This window comes from Microcebus murinus, chromosome 15, assembly GCF_040939455.1.
Source record: "Microcebus murinus isolate Inina chromosome 15, M.murinus_Inina_mat1.0, whole genome shotgun sequence".
In the NCBI taxonomy this organism is placed as follows: domain Eukaryota; kingdom Metazoa; phylum Chordata; class Mammalia; order Primates; family Cheirogaleidae; genus Microcebus; species Microcebus murinus.
The window spans coordinates 7,708,772-7,726,265 of NC_134118.1; the positions used below are offsets into that span (position 1 = coordinate 7,708,772).

The 17,494-nt window shown below is 38.9% G+C and overlaps 1 protein-coding gene across 3 annotated transcripts in view; it reads right to left on the minus strand.

Moving 5' to 3' along the window:
- Positions 1-12,034: 12,034 nt before the first annotated feature.
- LOC105865181 (glucosaminyl (N-acetyl) transferase 2 (I blood group)) overlaps positions 12,035-17,494 on the minus strand; it is an 87,213-nt gene continuing 81,753 nt past the window's right edge. For all 3 annotated transcript variants that reach the window (XM_076010461.1, XM_012753576.3, XM_012753577.2), the window contains exon 3: positions 12,035-14,731. In XM_076010461.1, coding sequence (XP_075866576.1) covers positions 14,541-14,731 — 191 coding nt within the window. In that variant the 3' untranslated portion in view covers positions 12,035-14,540. The remainder of the gene's footprint in view (positions 14,732-17,494) is intronic.

Consider the following 17,494-nt stretch of genomic DNA (forward strand, 5'->3'; position numbering starts at 1 on the left):
AGACTTATATATCCTTATATGAAATTTCTTGATAATTGGAGTGCATCTCTTTATGGACAATTTCTTTTAAAATTGTTATTAGTTTTTTCAAAAAGTAGTATGTTTCCTCTTCCTTCTTTTTTTTTTTTTTTTTTCCTTTGAGATAGGGTCTGGCTCTGTCACCTGGGCTAGAGTGCACTGGAGTGATCATAGCTCACTGTAACCTCAAACTCCTGGGCTCAAGTGATCATCCTGCTTTGGCCTCCCAGAGTGCTAGGATTACGGGTGTGAGCCACCACGCCCCGCCTCTCTTCCTTCTTTAGTAAGCTACACTAGAGATGAGTGCTTCTTGATGATCCCCCAAATCGCAAAGGAATGTTATATTATCACAATTATTAGAAATTCTGTCCTCTAGTACAGGGGTTCCCAACCTATGGTGAGTTGTATAATTATTTCATTATATGTTACACTGTAATAATAACAGAAATAAAGTGCACAATAAATGCAATGTGCTTAAATCATCCTAAGACCATGCCCCCCCACCGCCAGTCTGTGGAAAAATTGTCTTCCATGGAAACAGTCCCTGGTGCCAAAAAGGTTGGGGACCACTGCTCTAGTACACCTTACTTACCATTTAAAATTTTTTTTACATTCAGAAAATGTTACAAAATTATTCTTTTCAATTGTAGCCACTTTTATCTCCTTTTTCTACCTGCCTCCTGCTCCTTCTGTGATAATGTTGATGACAGTGACAACGACAACACATTTTTTGAGTCATATCTAGGAGCAAGACACTGTACCAAGTGCTTTGTACCAAATGTAAACATTACAAAGTTTAACCCCACATCCTCTCTGTGACGATATGTTATCTTCTGTTTTACAATGAGGAGACAGAGCTACAAGAGAATAAGTTTCATGTCCAGGTCACACAATTACTGAATGACAGAAGCAGAAATCAAACCATGGTCTTTCTGATCCCATAGGCAATGTTTTCAGGTTACCTCCCGTGGGATGAGAAATCATAAAGTTGTTTTTTTTTGTTTTTTTTTTTTTTTTGAGACAGAGTTTCACTCTGTCACCCAGGCTAGAGTGCTATGGCATCAGCCTAGCTCACAGCAACCTCAAAGTCCTGGGCTCAAGGAATCCTTCTGCCTCAGCCTTCCGAGTAACTGGGACTACAGGCCTGCACCACCACGCCTGGCTAATTTTTTCTATTTTTAGTAGAGATGGTGTTTCGCTTTTGCTTAAACTGGTCTAGAACTCCCGACCTCAAGCAATCCTCCCATTTTCCCAGAGTGCTAGAATTACAGGCATGAGCCACCCTGCCTGGCCAAGGTATTTTTTTTTTTTTAAGTCTGATCACTTTTTTTTTTTTTTTTTTTTGAGACAGAGTCTCGCTTTGTTGTCCAGGCTAGAGTGAGTGCCGTGGCGTCAGCCTAGCTCACAGCAACCTCAGACTCCTGGGCTTGAGTGATCCTTCTGCCTCAGCCTCCCGAGTAGCTGGGACTACAGGCATGCGCCACCATGCCCGGCTAATTTTTTATATATATATCAGTTGGCCAATTAATTTCTTTCTATTTATAGTAGAGACGGGGTCTCGCTCTTGCTCAGGCTGGTTTTGAACTCCTGACCTTGAGCAATCCGCCCGCCTCGGCCTCCCAAGAGCTAGGATTACAGGCGTGAGCCACAGCGCCCGGCCAAGTCTGATCACTTTTATCATTGAGCTAATTCAGCCCTGAGTGAAGACTGAGTACTTTACATGAGAATATAAAGAAGAGGCATGTTTTTCTCTAAGGTGTGTGTGTGCGCATGGTGTGTTTGGTAGGGTCTGATTTCTTGACTCTGGCAAGTGTAGCCAAAAGTGCTAAGTAGATGGCTGAGCTGTTCATATAGATGAGTATTTGGTTTCCAAACAGTCTCAACCCAGGAGACATAAACACTAAACCTTTCTCCCAGATAATCATGGTTCCCAAATGTATTGTTTTAAATCTTCTTTTCCTTCTCTATAGCAGATTCCATAACTTCCAAGTTATCTTCCTCTGTAATTAAAAATCCATCCCTCGAAAACTCCAATGTCATTCTAATGTAAAGCCTCCTTTCTCTGGCCACTGACAGATTGCTGGATGGGGGAGGGCAGCCGCAGTGTGGTGGGAGGCAGGGTCCGTTCTCGGCCTGCTGCTCACCCTCCCTCACCTGCGAGCATGCGGCGTCAGAGGATGGGAGGACACGGGGACTCGCTCTGAGCCCATCCTGCCTTCCCTCCTCTCAGGAACAGCTGAAGATTTTAATAATCTGGCTGCTGACTTGGCCCCTCCTTGGTTAGGACTACTTCCGTTTTCCACCTTCACTGGCTGTGGATACCTACTGCATGGCAGGTCACCAACGCCCGCGGGGTGTGGCCTGCGTGTTTGGGACGGCCTGTGCAACTCTCTGACCTGGGAGTCCGGACCTGGCGTGAACTGATTGGGTAGTCTTCATGCCAGGCTGCAAGCCCTCTTTGGTAAAATTAGGGCAGAACTGATCATGTCCAGTTTCCTTCCATTGTGTCCCCTGGAGCCAGGGGACTCTCACATATCTTTGTCACACCAAACAGTTGCTGCTTTTCTTTCTCCATTGTGCCACCTCTCTCTGCCTTCCAACTTTCTCCAGGTCTTTCCTTGCTCACCTAGATGAAGCACAGTGCCATAAATTCACTCCTTGGGGAGAGATCTAGCCAGAGTATCAGAGGCCGGTCTTCCCTTTTTGCATACTCTCTCATTTTTTCCAAGTTATTCTTTCACCCCTCACTTGGTGGGCAGCCATAGCATTCCCATTAGGCTGCTGATTCACATTTATGACAATGCTCTGTTGCCCTCTTCAGACTCAGACTTCTACTGGGGCAGAAGGAATGTTTAGAGGAGGGATCAACATACTACAGCCATGGGCTGCAGATAAAGTTTTATTGGAACACAGCTGAGTTCACACATTGTCTGTGGCTCTAGTGGCGGAGTTGAATAATTGCAACAGAAACCATGTGACCCACAACACTAAGTATTTACTCCCTGGCCCTTTACAGAAAAAGTTGGCTGACCCCCGAGTTAGAGAATCATAGTTGATTTAATGCAGCTGGTTTTGCTATCACTTAGTAATCCCTGGTGGAGATGTCTGACCCCAATTATGTGGAACTTAACTCCTCTTTGATCTCAGTTTTATATTCTATTACAGTGGCTTAGACAGCTTTTCAGACACTCATGTGCCCACAGACACACGACACACAAATATCCCGTGTGAAGTTTATCTCTTTGTTTGACAGTTTGTTTTTTGGTTCGTAGACTAAAGTCACTCATTCAAATAATATTAATTGAATTATTTGTATTCAAGGCTCAATGTGAGTGTCAGTGAGAGAGAGAAGGGAGAGACATGAGGGATTTTCCACTCTATTGCTGAAGAAACTTATAAAGTATGAGATCTCTGAGTAACAAACTGACCCTCGGCTTTGTAAGTAGTCTTCACTGTGTGCTTGTTTTCTTTTCATTAATTTCTATTGTCTTTTAAACTTCTGTTCTTTTATTTTCTTTGGGTTTATTTTGATCATGTTCTAACTTTCTGAGATGGATGCATAGCTCATTAATTTTCATCTGTCTATCTTTTCTAATATATGCACTTAATGCTACAAATTTTCCTCTCAGCACTGCTTTATCCACGCACATTTTATTTACATCATCAAAATATTCCCAAGATTGTATAATTTCTATTGTGATGTTTTCTTTGACCTGAGGGTGATTTAGAAATGTATTGTTTAACTTCCAAAAATATAAGGATCATCTAGTTATTCTTAAAAACTTTATTGCTTGAGTGCTTTTCAGCCAAAATATATACTCTGTATATCTCCAGTTCTCTGAAATTTGTCATACTTGCTTTGTGGCTTAGTGTGTGATAAATTATTGTAAATGTTTCAGATGTGATTGTAACAAAGATTATTGGTTACAACGTTCTCTTTATGGAAAGTAAGTCAAATTGTGTCTTTTAAGCCTTCCATAGTCTTCCTGGTGTTTTTTCTGCTTACAAGAGATACGTTAAAATCTCCCACTATGATTGGAAATGTGGCTATCTTCCTACATTGTGTCAATTTTTGCTTTATATATTTTGAAGTTACATTAAGCATGCAAATGATAATAGTTATACTTTATTGGTGAATAAAACCTTTCATGAAATGAGTCATTATTAGTAACCGAGGTGACATCAGGCCTCCACAACCAGCTGCTTTGAACTCTGACTTTTGCCTCCTAACCTTAGTATTCAGCCACGTGTGGCCTACAGGCTGGCTGCCTGTTCACATACATAATGTTTTATTGGAACATAACCACACTCACATCTTTACGTATTTTCTGTGACTGCTTTTGTGTTATACGGGTAGAGGAGTAATTATGACAGAGAACCAGAAACTATATGGTTACAACCCTAAAATATCTGTAAATAGTAAAACATCATTTACTATCCGGCCTTAAGAAAAGGTTTTCTGATTCTAACCTAGCCCTGTGAGGCTGTCAAAAGCACTGATCAGCCTCTTAGCCACTTTTAAAAATAGAAATCTCCATATTTCCATTTTCTTTGTTATTTTGGCTTAGTAATTCCTCAATATCTTGCTAGCTTTTTGATGATGCCAGGAAGGACATTTTTATATTATATATAGATTTTCTAGTTGTAAGTAGGATGACTGGTCTGAACCAACTAGTTTGTTATTACCAAAAGCAAAAGTCTACTCTAATACCTTCTTTTTTAGAGGCAGGTTCTCCCTCTGTTACCCAGGCTGGAGTGCAATGGTGCAATCAGAGCTCACTGCAGCCTAGAACTCCTGGTTCAGCAATTCTCTTGCCTCAGCCTTCTGAGTAGCTGGGACTATAGGCACACACCACCACATCTGGCTAATTTTAAAACTTTTTTGTAGAGATGAGGTCTCGATATGTTGCCCAGGCTGGTCTCAAACCCCCTGGGCTCATGTGATCCTCCCACAGTGGCCTCCCAAAGCGCTGAGATTGCAGGTATGAGCCACCACACCTGGCCTACTCTAATACCTTTTAATAAATTCAGTTTCTGTTTAAGTCAGCCAGAATCAGTTTCTGTTGATTGCTGTTAAGAGTCTTGTGTGATAATTTTTTTTTCTAATGGGAGATATGAAAAATATTCCATTGCATTGGTTCTTGAAAATAATACCCAGCTATTTTGGATGCTTTGTGCTGGTGAGAAAGCAGGCAAAGAGAAAGATCATGGTTTTGGCTAGGATAATTACTGATTATGAAGGATAAATAGGGTTTCTGCTGCACTCAAAGGGCAGGGAAGATTATGCCTGGAACTTAGGAACTTGGGTTTTAGCACTACCCAGTCCAGGGGTTATAAATTAATAGAAACCCAGTTCCACTTTCTCCTGCTTATGCTACAAAGACCAGAATTCCTTCAGCAATGATTATTTCGGTCGTACCACAAGATAAAGAAGCAGCTTAACCAGCTGAGGTTTTGTATATAATTGTTTGGCTTTTGATAACTTTTCATTTTTATATATTTTTCAAACTTATAGAAAAATTGAAATAGTAGCACAAGAAACTTCCTGATATCATTTATTCAGACCCACCAGTTGTTTGCATTATGCCTCATTTACTTTGCCATTCTCTCTCTCTCTCTCTCTGTTGTTTACATTTTTTGAACTATTTGAGAGTATGTTGGAGACATCATGCTACCTTACGCCTAAACACTTCAGTACTTTCTAAAAACAAAGACAGTTTCTTATGTAATCAAAAATTTAGGCCGGGTGCGGTGGCTCACGCCTGTAATCCTAGCACTCTGGGAGGCCGAGGCGGGCGGATTGCTCAAGGTCAGGAGTTCAAAACCAGCCTGAGCGAGACCCCGTCTCCACTATAAAAAATAGAAAGAAATTAATTGGCCAACTAATTATATATATATATATATATATATATATAAAATTAGCCGGGCATGGTGGCTCGTGCCTGTAGTCCCAGCAACTCAGGAGGCTGAGGCAGTAGGATTGCTTAAGCCCAGGAGTTTGAGGTTGCTGTGAGCTAGGCTGACGCCATGGCACTCACTCTAACCTAGGCAAGAAAGCGAGACTCTGTCTCAAAAAAAAAAAAAAAAAAAAATTTAGCATTGGCACTATAGTATCTTTTTTTTCTTTTTATATTGAAATAGAGTCTTGTTCTGTCGCTCTAGGTAGAGTGCAATGGCGTGATCATAGCTCACTGCAACTTCAGACTCCTGGGCTCAAGGGATCCTCCTGCCTCAGCCTCCCAAGTAGCTGGGACTATAGGTGCAATACTACACCCAGCTAATTTTTTCTAATTTTAGTAGAAACAGAGTCTCGCTCTTGCTCAGGCTGGTCTTGAACTCCTGAGCTCAAGTAATCCTCCCACCTTGGCTTCCCAGAGTGCTAGGATTACAGGGATGAGCCATTGCACTTGGCCAACACAATTGTATTATCTTAATCCATAGCGTATATACAATTTTTTTCTATTGTCCAGGTAATATCCTTTATAGCTCTTCTTTATATTTCCAGTGTAGGATCTAATTAATCCATAACACATATTGCACTTGATTTTCATTTCTCTTTAATCTCTTCTCATCTAGAATAATTCCCCAGAATTTCTTGATTTTGACATAGTTAAAGAATAATATTTATTTTGTAGAATGTTGATCAGTTTTGTTTTGTTTGATATTTTCACATGATTACAAATTCAGGTTATGCATTTTTGGTAGGAATACCACTAAAGTGATGTTATGTCCTTCTCAGTGCTTCCTGTCAGATGACTCGTTTTGGTCACCTGGTTAAGGCTGTGTCCCCAGATTTCTCTGTAAAGTTACTATTGTAGGTTTATAATTAATACATAATCTGTGAAGACAGATTTTGAAACTATGAAAATATCCTCTTCCTTATCAAACTTTCACCTACTATTTTTAGCCACTATTGATGATTTCCTAACTTCATCATTTCTTCTATATTTATTAGTTGGCCTTTTTGCTGTAAGAGCTTTTGTCTCTCCTCCATTAATATACGTAAATATTGTCAAAAGACAAAATTTCAACAAATTTAGTTAAATGTTCTAATGGCTTTTATTTGTGATTCATGCATTTCATCTAACAATAGAGAGGTGCTACCCTGGGTATGGCAGGACAATTGGTTTTTATAAGGTACCTTGAGTGGGAACAAGAAAATGGCTTAATACGAAAAGTAGATTGGTTAACATCAGGTTACTTTTCTTGTGTTACAGCAGTGGGTTTATCACGCTGGCTCAAACTGGCCTGTTTGGGAGTTTGGCTCTCTCTCTATCTCTTGATTTCTTGGGAGTTCAGATAAACAACTTAATTTTGGTTTGGTGATGTGACACCTTAGCATGAGTGACTCCATTTTAGTTTGATCGTTGGAGTCTCAGTGCAAGAGCTCAGTCCAAGTCAATGGCCTCCTATAAATTCTGTTTAGCAATATGTGTGTGTATATATGCATTTTTATATGTGTGTATGCATTCACAAACACAAATGACTTATGACTTATATACAGACGACTTATATATGTATATACACATATATGTGTATATACATATACTGTATATACATGTACATATATGTATATGTGTATACTTATATAGATATATATACTTATATAGATATGTATACTTATATACATATGACTTATATACACACATATACATATATACACACACATGTGTATTCATAAATCCTTAGTTATTGGATTGCAATTTATTACTACCATCATTTATTTCAATGCTCAATGTATCCCAGATTTAGCCAGTAGGAGCTCTTTCATGGCAACTTCTGTGTATATTGACATGTTCTTCTCTAGTGCAACAATATGTTCCAGGCTTATCTTATACTTTCCCTGCCCGAGTTCTGGAACTAGCTTTTTCTCCCAGGAACCCTTGACTGGCTGAATGTTTACTAAAGCCAAGGAATACGTTGGTAAAGGCAAGTCCTAATGTTCAGCTACAGCCCTTGCGATCATTTGCAGATGGCAAAACTGCGGTCTCAAATGCCTCCTCGGCAGAGAGGCTTCCCTGACAGCCTGTCTAACGGAGCTCACCCCTGCGACTTCTGACCCCTATCACCACACCCTGCTTTATTCTCCTCACAGCACTTAACGACTATCTAAAATTATCATGTTTGTTGGTATATTTTGTAATTTTCCTATACTTTCCTATACCTGTCAGTCTTTTTTTTTTAATTAATAGGTAACTAATTAGGAGAGATCACGTTTAACTTGCTTCAGGTATAGAATGAATAACAAATACTAAGGATAGATAATTCAGAATCCTTCACATTCTTTTGCTAGAGAACAAGATACAAAGTGTCCTTTAAAATTTGCAAAGATAAATTTGTAATGAGTTCTAGGAGGGCAAGACTTTTGTCTCTGATAATCTTCAACAGCACAGTATCTGGGAGGTAAGAGGTGCCTATATATTTGCAAGTAAAAAAAATGCAAGGCTTTTTACTTATGTGAGTCAAATAGTCTAAACAAAGCTTTAAAAGTATAAAATAATGCCCAGTAAAAACTGACCCCTTTGTTAAGAGCTTAACTAGTATCATGTGTTACTTATGAGGACCTGTCAGTCTTAATATGTAGTTATATACATAGAACCTGAACATAGCAGTTTGTTACAAATAAAAAAGAATGAATGGAATCTTTCTGCTCAAAAATCCCCTGACAACACAACACTATGTCTTTATTCCCATTTTCTGTTTGTGGAAGTTTTTCAAATGACATTTCCCCAATGTCCTACCATTCCTTAGAAAAATTTCTCAATTACATATCCAGATAGGAAAATTTCCATGCATAGTATCATTACAGCACCAATGCTTTATTTAGTAAGTTTCCTACATTTTCAAATATTTCTCTACCAGCCTGTATTGTAGTTAAGTCATTGCTGTTCTCAAAAGAATCTCGTCCTGTTACTGTGGTTATTCTTTAAACCATTTGTCTTCCACTGGGTCATCTCTGATAAACAGCCTGGCTGTTGGAAAGTCTAATTGGAATACCTTCTGCTGGGTTCTCTGTAAAATCCACTGTGTGAATGCTAATCATGGTGTTACCTCGCCTCACCTGCTCAGAGGCATGTGGCAGGGCATCACCAAAGGTGTTAAGTGCCAGAGTTTAAATGTGTAGACATGGCAGGAATCAGTGCTTTTCCTCCTAGCTCTTCACGACCCATTACATCTACTTAGTAAAATCATGAGAAAATGAATCAGAGTCAGGATTTTCCAACCAGTGATCTGTAACATACAAAACACATTTTAACCACCATACACCAACTTTCTTCACCACCACCACCTTAGGACTGTGGATCTGCTCTCTGTCTTATCGTTGTCTTTTATCTTTTGGTGTCTGGGGTGGCTCTCTTCCTGGTGCATAGATAGCCCCTTCTTGCTCCGCGATCACGTGGTGGAGGGGTGCGGCAGCTCCCTGGGGTCGGTCCCTTTTATAAGGATACTCATCCTATTCATGAGGGCTCAGCCCTCATGACCCAATCACCCCCAAAGGCCCCCACCCTCTAATACTATCACATGGGGGATTAGGTTTAAGAATATGAATTTGGGGCGGGAGACACAAATATTCAGTCGGTAGCATCATAGCACAATTTTCATCAGGAAATATCACTTGAGAACTGCTAGCACCGCTACCATTTAAAACTGCACTGCAAGTTTCTAACAATGCAAGAAGACAATAAAAAGAAATAAGATGACTAAATATTGAGAAAGAAGGGATGAAATTGTTATTTATAGATGAATACCAGAAAATGTGAGGTATAATACATTGGGAAGCTATAAAAAATGATGAAAAGGCTTAGTAAGATGACCACATAAAGGATCCAAATTAATTGCTTTCCTTTAAATTATCAATAGCAGGCCAGGTGTGGTGGCTCACACCTATAATCCCAACACTTTGGGAGGCTGAGGCAGGAGGATTGTTTGAGCCCACAAGTTGGAGGTTGCAGTGAGCTATGATGATGCCACTGCACTGTAGCCTGGGCAACAGAGTGAGATCCTGTCTCAAAAAATAAATAAATAAAAAAGCAAAGTCTAAGAAACATTCATAGCCAAGAGGAACCTATGGAGACATGATAACTAAATCTAATAGAATATCCTAGATGGGATAATCCTGGAACAGAAAAAGACATTAGGTAAAATGTAAGGAAATTTAAAGTATGAAGTTTCACAATAATGTATCAAACTTGGCTCATTAATTCTAATAAATGTACCATACTAATGTAGTATGTTAATAACAGAAACTAGTGCGGGGTATATGGGAACTCTCTGTACTATCTGTGCAATTTTTCTAAAGCTATTCTCAAATAAAAGGTTTATTTAAAAGTCTAAAACATTCTGTAGGTTGTCTATTTGCTCTCATGATAGTTTCCTTGGCTGTGCAGAAGCTTTTTAATTTGATCAGGACCCATTTTGGTATTTTTGTTGTTGTTGTGATTGCCCTTAGGGTCTTCTTCATAAATTCTTTACCTAGGCCAATGTCTATAAGTTTTTCCAACATTTTCTTCTAGAATTCTTATAGTTTCACGCCTTAGGTTTAAGTCCGTTATCCACCATAAATTATTTTTTGTGAGAGGTGAAAGGTGTGGATCCTGTTTCAGTCTTCTACATGTGGCTAACCAGTTTTCCCTGCACCATTTATTGAATAAGGATTCTTTTTCCCAGTGTATGTTTTTGTCTACTTTGTCAAAGATTAGATGGAAAAACAAGCACCACATGCACTCACCATCAAATTGGTACTAATGATCAAAACTTAAGTGCACATATAGTAAATAACATTCATCGGGTGTCGGGCAGATGGGGGGGGGGATGAGGGGCTGGGTATATATACACATAATGGGTGTGGTAGGCACTGTCTGGGGGATGGATGTGCTTGAAGCTCTGACTTGAGTGGGGCAAGGGCAATATATGTAACCTAAACATTTGTACCCCCATAATATGCTGAAATAAAAAAAAAATAAAGGTCTAAAACAGTAAATTGCAAACAGTAATAATTTCTATTATTTACCTATATAATCATTTCAAAAAGAAATATGCCAGTATGGATGTGTGTTTGTGGTGTTTCTACTGTGTATACAAGTACATACACATAGCTAGTATCTACCTATAAAATTGTGCTGTCTGATATAGTAGCCACTGGTGATATGTGGCTATTTAATTAAAGATAAATAAAATTTAAAATAGCATTTTTCATCATACTAGCCACATTTCAAGTAGTCAGTAGTTTACATGAGTGGTTATCATACTGGGCAGCACAGAATGTAGAACATTTTCATCACCGCAGAAACTCCACGATAGCACTGCTATGGGATTATACATATGTAAGTGTGCATGTCACTGCATTGAAAAGGCATTTAAGAAGATGAACCAAATAAGTGATTACCTCTAGAGAATGTAGTTCATTTTTTATTCTGTGTTCTGTACTTCCATTTTTATGAACATATATTTTTATTATTTTTATAATTTGAAATGCTTTTCATTTGAGTTTTAAAATCTTTTTTATTTTAAAAATATGGTACATAAACTGTCCTTTAAATGTGTTATTTTCCTTAGTATTTATCATATTCCATGTATCTGTAGTATTTATTTAGCAAATTTATAACTGAAATGTTCAAAAACTTTAGTATTTGATAAGTAATTATTTAATATTAACATGAATTTTTCTAAATTGTATCTTGATTTAAAAAAAAACGAATAAGAATACTAAAGTAGACTTCACATTTTTCTGAGGTGACAGTAAATAAGATAACTTATTCCTGCCTCAAATTATAAAAGTTATGCCCAATTTAAATAAATCCCATCTTGCATTTCATCCTCTTCTGTATCATTCCCAATAACTTTCCCTAATACCCCGCAAAGGGGAAGTTTAATGATTTTTCAGTGGTTGAAGTTTTTTAGACAGGTATGCATGTATATATGAATGTATATGTTTTTTAATACTAGAATTGCCTTGTTAAACATACTCTTTAGTGGATTTTAACCATCAAATAAAAATACACAATATTCCCAAAGATGGAAAACAATATATTAATTTATTTCCATGAAAACAAAACATGGATCATCATCCACACAAAGACAGATACAGTAGTTTCAGGGCATTCCTATGGGCTATCAGAAATCCGCGAGCCCAAACCCTATGCTCTTCCAATATTAAAGTATTTAAGACATAGGAGAGATGACCAGCAACAGACATGTAAACATCATCTATTCCAGAAAGGTCTCTCATTCTACATAAGAAAGATCCAGTGTAAAACATTTCTTTTTCTCAGGTTAGGTCATTTAAATAATAACTTGAAAAGAGACAATTTTTAGACTTCCCCATTGCCCCTGGGTGTGTTCCCAACCCCTCAACCCTTTATCACCAAATACAATTCCATTTTTTTTTCAGTAGCAGGAAAAAAGCTTTTACTTCAAAGTCATTCCCTTTAAATATGATTAACATTCAATAGGTACAATTATAAAAAAATAAAATTGTGTTAATTAGATGTATCAGTTGTAGTAATTGTTTTTCATTAGAATAAATAAATATTTAGAACTTGATGGATTAGAGGAATACTAAAGTAGACTTCACATTTTTCTGAGGTGACAGTACTGTTTCTCAATATCAACACTGAGACCAATCTTAAAACCTACTTTCTCTGGTATATTAAATATGGCTTTATTTCACCTTCTCTCAATATTCTACCTCAGGAAATGAACTGAGAAGACCAGTAAAAGAATCCCAATTCTCAGACAGAGAATTTGTTTCCTAATACTTAGCCTCAGTTACTTCATCTGCAAAATGGGAGTAATGAGAAGCTCACATGACTGTTGTGAGGTTTTCATGAAACAAAATTTATAAAAGAACTAGCAGAATGCCTAGAACACAACAGGCTTTAGCTTCTGTCTCCTCCTTCCCCCCTCTGTTGAATAATTTCTGATTTAACCCTCAATTTGCAATTACTGAACTCCTTGGCCTGATATTACAATATACAGCCTTGCATATCAATGTGTTAAAATACAATCATTCTATAAGATTCTCCAGAGAAGCAAGTCTAATTATTTCCAAGATTTTTAGAGTGAAAAAAGTACCATCTTATTTTTCGTTCTCTTGTCTCAGCATGTCTGGTACATAGTAGACACTCAAGAAATATTAATTGATTGCAGGCTGAATGAATTAATGGGTGAATAAATGAGAGACAAATAACATAGATGCTCACCCACAATTGAAAGCTCTTAAAAATCCAGGCACTAGGCTAGGCGCGGTGGCTCACGCCTGTAATCCTAGCACTCTGGGAGGCCAAGGCGGAAGGATTGCTTGAGGTCAGGAGTTCGAGACCAGCCTGAGCAAGAGCGAGACCCCTGTCTCTACTAAAAATAGAAAAAAATTAGCTGTGTGATTAAAAATACAAAAGAAATTAGCTGGGCATGGTGGTGGATGCCTATAGTTCCAGCTACTCAGGAAGCTGAGGCAAGAGAATACTTGAGCCCTGGAGTTTGATGTTGATGTGAGCTAGCTTGACGTCATAGCACTCTAGCCCAGGCCACAGAGTGAGACTATGTCTCAAAAAAAAAAAAAAAAAAAAAAAAAAATCCAGGAACTCCTATTAGCATCAGGCATTGTAGAGCTACTCAGAGAATACTATGGTGTAGTTAAAAGCCTCACAGGGTAGAATTTGGTCTGTATTTTATAAGTAAGATAATATTGAAGGGGGGTACACAGTAGAGGAAGGTGATTTTTCTGAAGTGTTCCAGTCTTGAGACTAGATCTATGCAATAGCACCCCTCTTGTAGACATAGCTTCATTCTTACAGGGACTTTTCAGTGTTCTCAATGGAAAACATGGAAGAGGGCAGAGTACATTCTGGTATCTAATAGAGAAATGTTCTGTTCCCCTGAGGGATCTCCCCTGAGGTCCTTTTACTGAAACAGCAGTGACTTCTGTCTTAAAGCACATCTTGTCTCTTGTTAATGACTTTATACTATGTACACAAGTTTGGATGTGGGAAAACTGAAAATGCTAGTGTTGAAACTCAGGAGCAAGATCTGTTCTCATTCTGGTAGCTTATGTTTTAAAGGAAACTGGGGGGTTACCCAAAGCTGTTTCTATATTTATGTTTAGTTCAGCAGAGTGGTGACTATTAATGTGTTATAAAAGATTCCTTCTTCAAAGAAACCTAATTCTTATTTTGCTAAATAGTATTATCTATAATTCTCCTTTTTATTACAACATTTATATATAATGAGTATCTGATGCAGAGATCTAACGACATTTAAATTTAACATTGATCATAACAACAAGCTAATATAGAGGTGAGCGTGAGGAAACAGCAAGACTGGCCAAAGTGCCAGGATCACTCCTAGCCATCCTGTTAGCGTATTTCACAGTGTCCAGTGGATATTTTGAGTATAATCATGTCACCAGGTCCTGAAGCCATGACCGTGGTCCTAAAGCCATTAACACAACCAAAGCAAAAGTCTCACAAAGAAAAGCTCTTCTTCCAAACTGCAATGTCCCTTCGGTCATGAGTTGTCATAGATCAAAAATACCAGCTGGGTTGTATTGCAGTTTCACTCTGATTGAGGGTTCTTTCTCGAAGCCTCAGTTCTAGGCATTCCACGGTAAGGGGATACGTGTTAAGCTCAAACTTGTTAGCAAACAGGCTTGGCGAATTTACCAGCCATTTTAAGTCTCCATTTCCGTATATACAAATACCATGTACGTAGTGGCCTGCAGAGGAGAGAACAAGAAACACAGTCAAGACATATTCGCTTTCAAAAGTTAAGGGTGGTGACCTTGCAGAATGGCAGAGTCACTCCCTAATTACCACATAGCAAAAACTGTGCCAAGTGTTAGTGGATTCAAAAGAAATATGATTGTGTAGTCCCAGCCTACAAAGAAATGAAACTCTATCTAAGAGGACAAGAGGTACAAATATATACTTGAAAAAAAATGAGTTAAATAATACAATACTATGACAGGTGTCACAAGGCAGTTCATATACAGTTGTCTCCCCTTATCTAAGGTTTTGCTTTCTGAGGTTTTAGTACCTATGATAAACTGCAGTCCCAAAGAACTAAGACACTTGCAGGGGACGGAGAGCCACATTCACATGACTTTTATTACGGTATATTATTATAATCGTTCTATTTTATTATTAGTTATTGTTAATGTCTTACTGTGCCTAATTTATAAATTAAACTTTATCATAGGTATATATTGGAAGAAACAGTATACTTAGGGTTCAATACTGTCTTTGGTTTGGGGCTTCAACTGGGGGTCTTATAATGAATCCCCCGTGGGTAAGGGGAGCTACTGCGTTATCAAATGAGAGGCACGGCTGAGAAGTTCTGCAAGGGTACAGATGGGTGAGGTCTTTCTGGGTTGCATTGGTTAAGCCTCTTCCCTGAGCTCTGGTCTGGTCTATTCAAGTGCCTACTCTATACATCTGCTAAGATATGTAATAAACCTCACTAATAGAACATGTCAGCACTGAACATGTCCTAATCCTCTACCCACAAACCTCCTGTCAAAGTGTTCCCCATCACAGTCCACGGTAAGTCTATTCTTTAGTGCCCCGGGCACTTCTCCCCTTTCTCTCACACCCCACGTCCAATCTACAGCAATTCTGTCCATTCAGCCTTCAAATATTAATAGGATTTGACCACTTCTCATCCACCCTCTCTACTACCGTGTTTCCCCGAAAATAAGACAGGGTCTTATATTTATTTTTCCTCAAGAAGACACCCTAGGGCTTATTTTCAGGGGATGTGTTATTTTTTTAAAGTATGATACAACAATCTACATTTATTCAAATATAGGTAAGTCATCTTCTTCTGGAACATCATCATAACTCTCCAAACCCCGAATTCCATCCTGAATTTCTTGCGACTCTATTTCCTTTAGAACCATTGGCCCCAATCTCTCATGTCCAGCAATAGAGCTCTCACGGGGCAGATGAGAAGGGCTGCTCGTCTTCTTTCCTGCTCCATGACGAAATGCATGGGTTGTGCAGATACGCTGTGTAGCCACGCCCATCACTAGGTCTTATTTTCAGGGTAGGGCTTATGTTGCACAAATGCTTAGAAATCCTCCTAGGGCTTATTTTATGGGTAGGTCTTATTTTCGAGTAAACATGGTACCACCTTGGTCCAAGCCACCTCCATCTTCCTGCCTGAACTGCAACAATAACTGCTCTCCCCTCCCTATACTGTCGCCCTGGTGGTATATCCTTAGTGCAACAGCCAGAGAGGTTGTTTTAAAATGTAAGCAGAACACATCTCCTCTGCTCAATACCTTAACAATGGCATAGAAGACTCCTCAGAGGCTGGCCCCTCTTGCCTTCTGGACTCACCTCCCACCACTCTAACCCATGGCCACACTGGCCTCCTCTTGAACTCCAAGCACACCAGGCGTGCTCTCCCTGAGGACTTGTGTTTGCTCTTCCTCCCGGGCACATCCCCAGACATCTCAAGTCTGCACAGCTCAGATCTCTGCGCCAAGGCCACCTTCTCGATGAGGTTTCCCTGCCCACCTTTCCCACTTTCCTGATTCATTTTGCTTTTGGCACTTTTTATCAACTGGTATATATCAGTGCCAAGAAGGAAAATAATATTTTGTTTCTTGTTTATCTTTTCAGACAATTGTTTATTGTCTTGTTGCCCAGACTAGACTATAACCTCCAGAATAGCTGAGATTTCAGAACATTGTGTTCACTTCTGCATCCACTGCCTCTGGAGCAACGCCTGGTAAATATTAGGAGTTCAATTAATAGTTGTTGAAGAAAAGGATGGAGAAGGATGAGTGGTTAGTAGATGGGTAGAATCAGGAAGCATCAGTGGAACTATGGCACACAGTAGAACCACCACCAGTTGATTGACTTAGACTAAAGAGTTGGACTTTTTATTTCATAAGTGTGGAGTCCTTGATGATTTTTTCAACAGAAAAATCAAATATGAAATTGATTTTAGCAAGATTAATTTTGCAATGTGTTCCAGGGTACACTAGAAACCAAGAGATTTCAGTAATAACTGGATGTAAGCTAGAGAGCTTGTTCAAAGTTAGTGGGCATCATGAGTGGGAAAGGAAGGATAGAGACACGAGTACACAGAAGGACAGATAGGACCTAGCGACTAATTCCACAGGCTGGGAAGAAGCACAATAGAAGGTGGAAATCACTGGAGAAAGAAGTCAGAGTTGTAAGAAGTTAAAGAATGACCAGGTGAACATTAGTGTCACTAAAGTTGGTATTCAACCCCCCATTGCTAAATTTGACTGACAGAAAAAAAAAAAGAACGACCAGGTGGAGAGAACTGAAAACACAGGCATCATCTACATGTTTAGGAAAACGGAAGTGAACAAGGACAGAAGGTTTCAGCCTGGAGCAAGCAGAGGTTGAGACAACTTGGTGGTCTTCCGTATAGATAGAGGCAACAAGTACGTACTTGCAGAGAGAGGGAAAAGAGGAAGCAGAGAGGGAGGTGCTGAGGATGA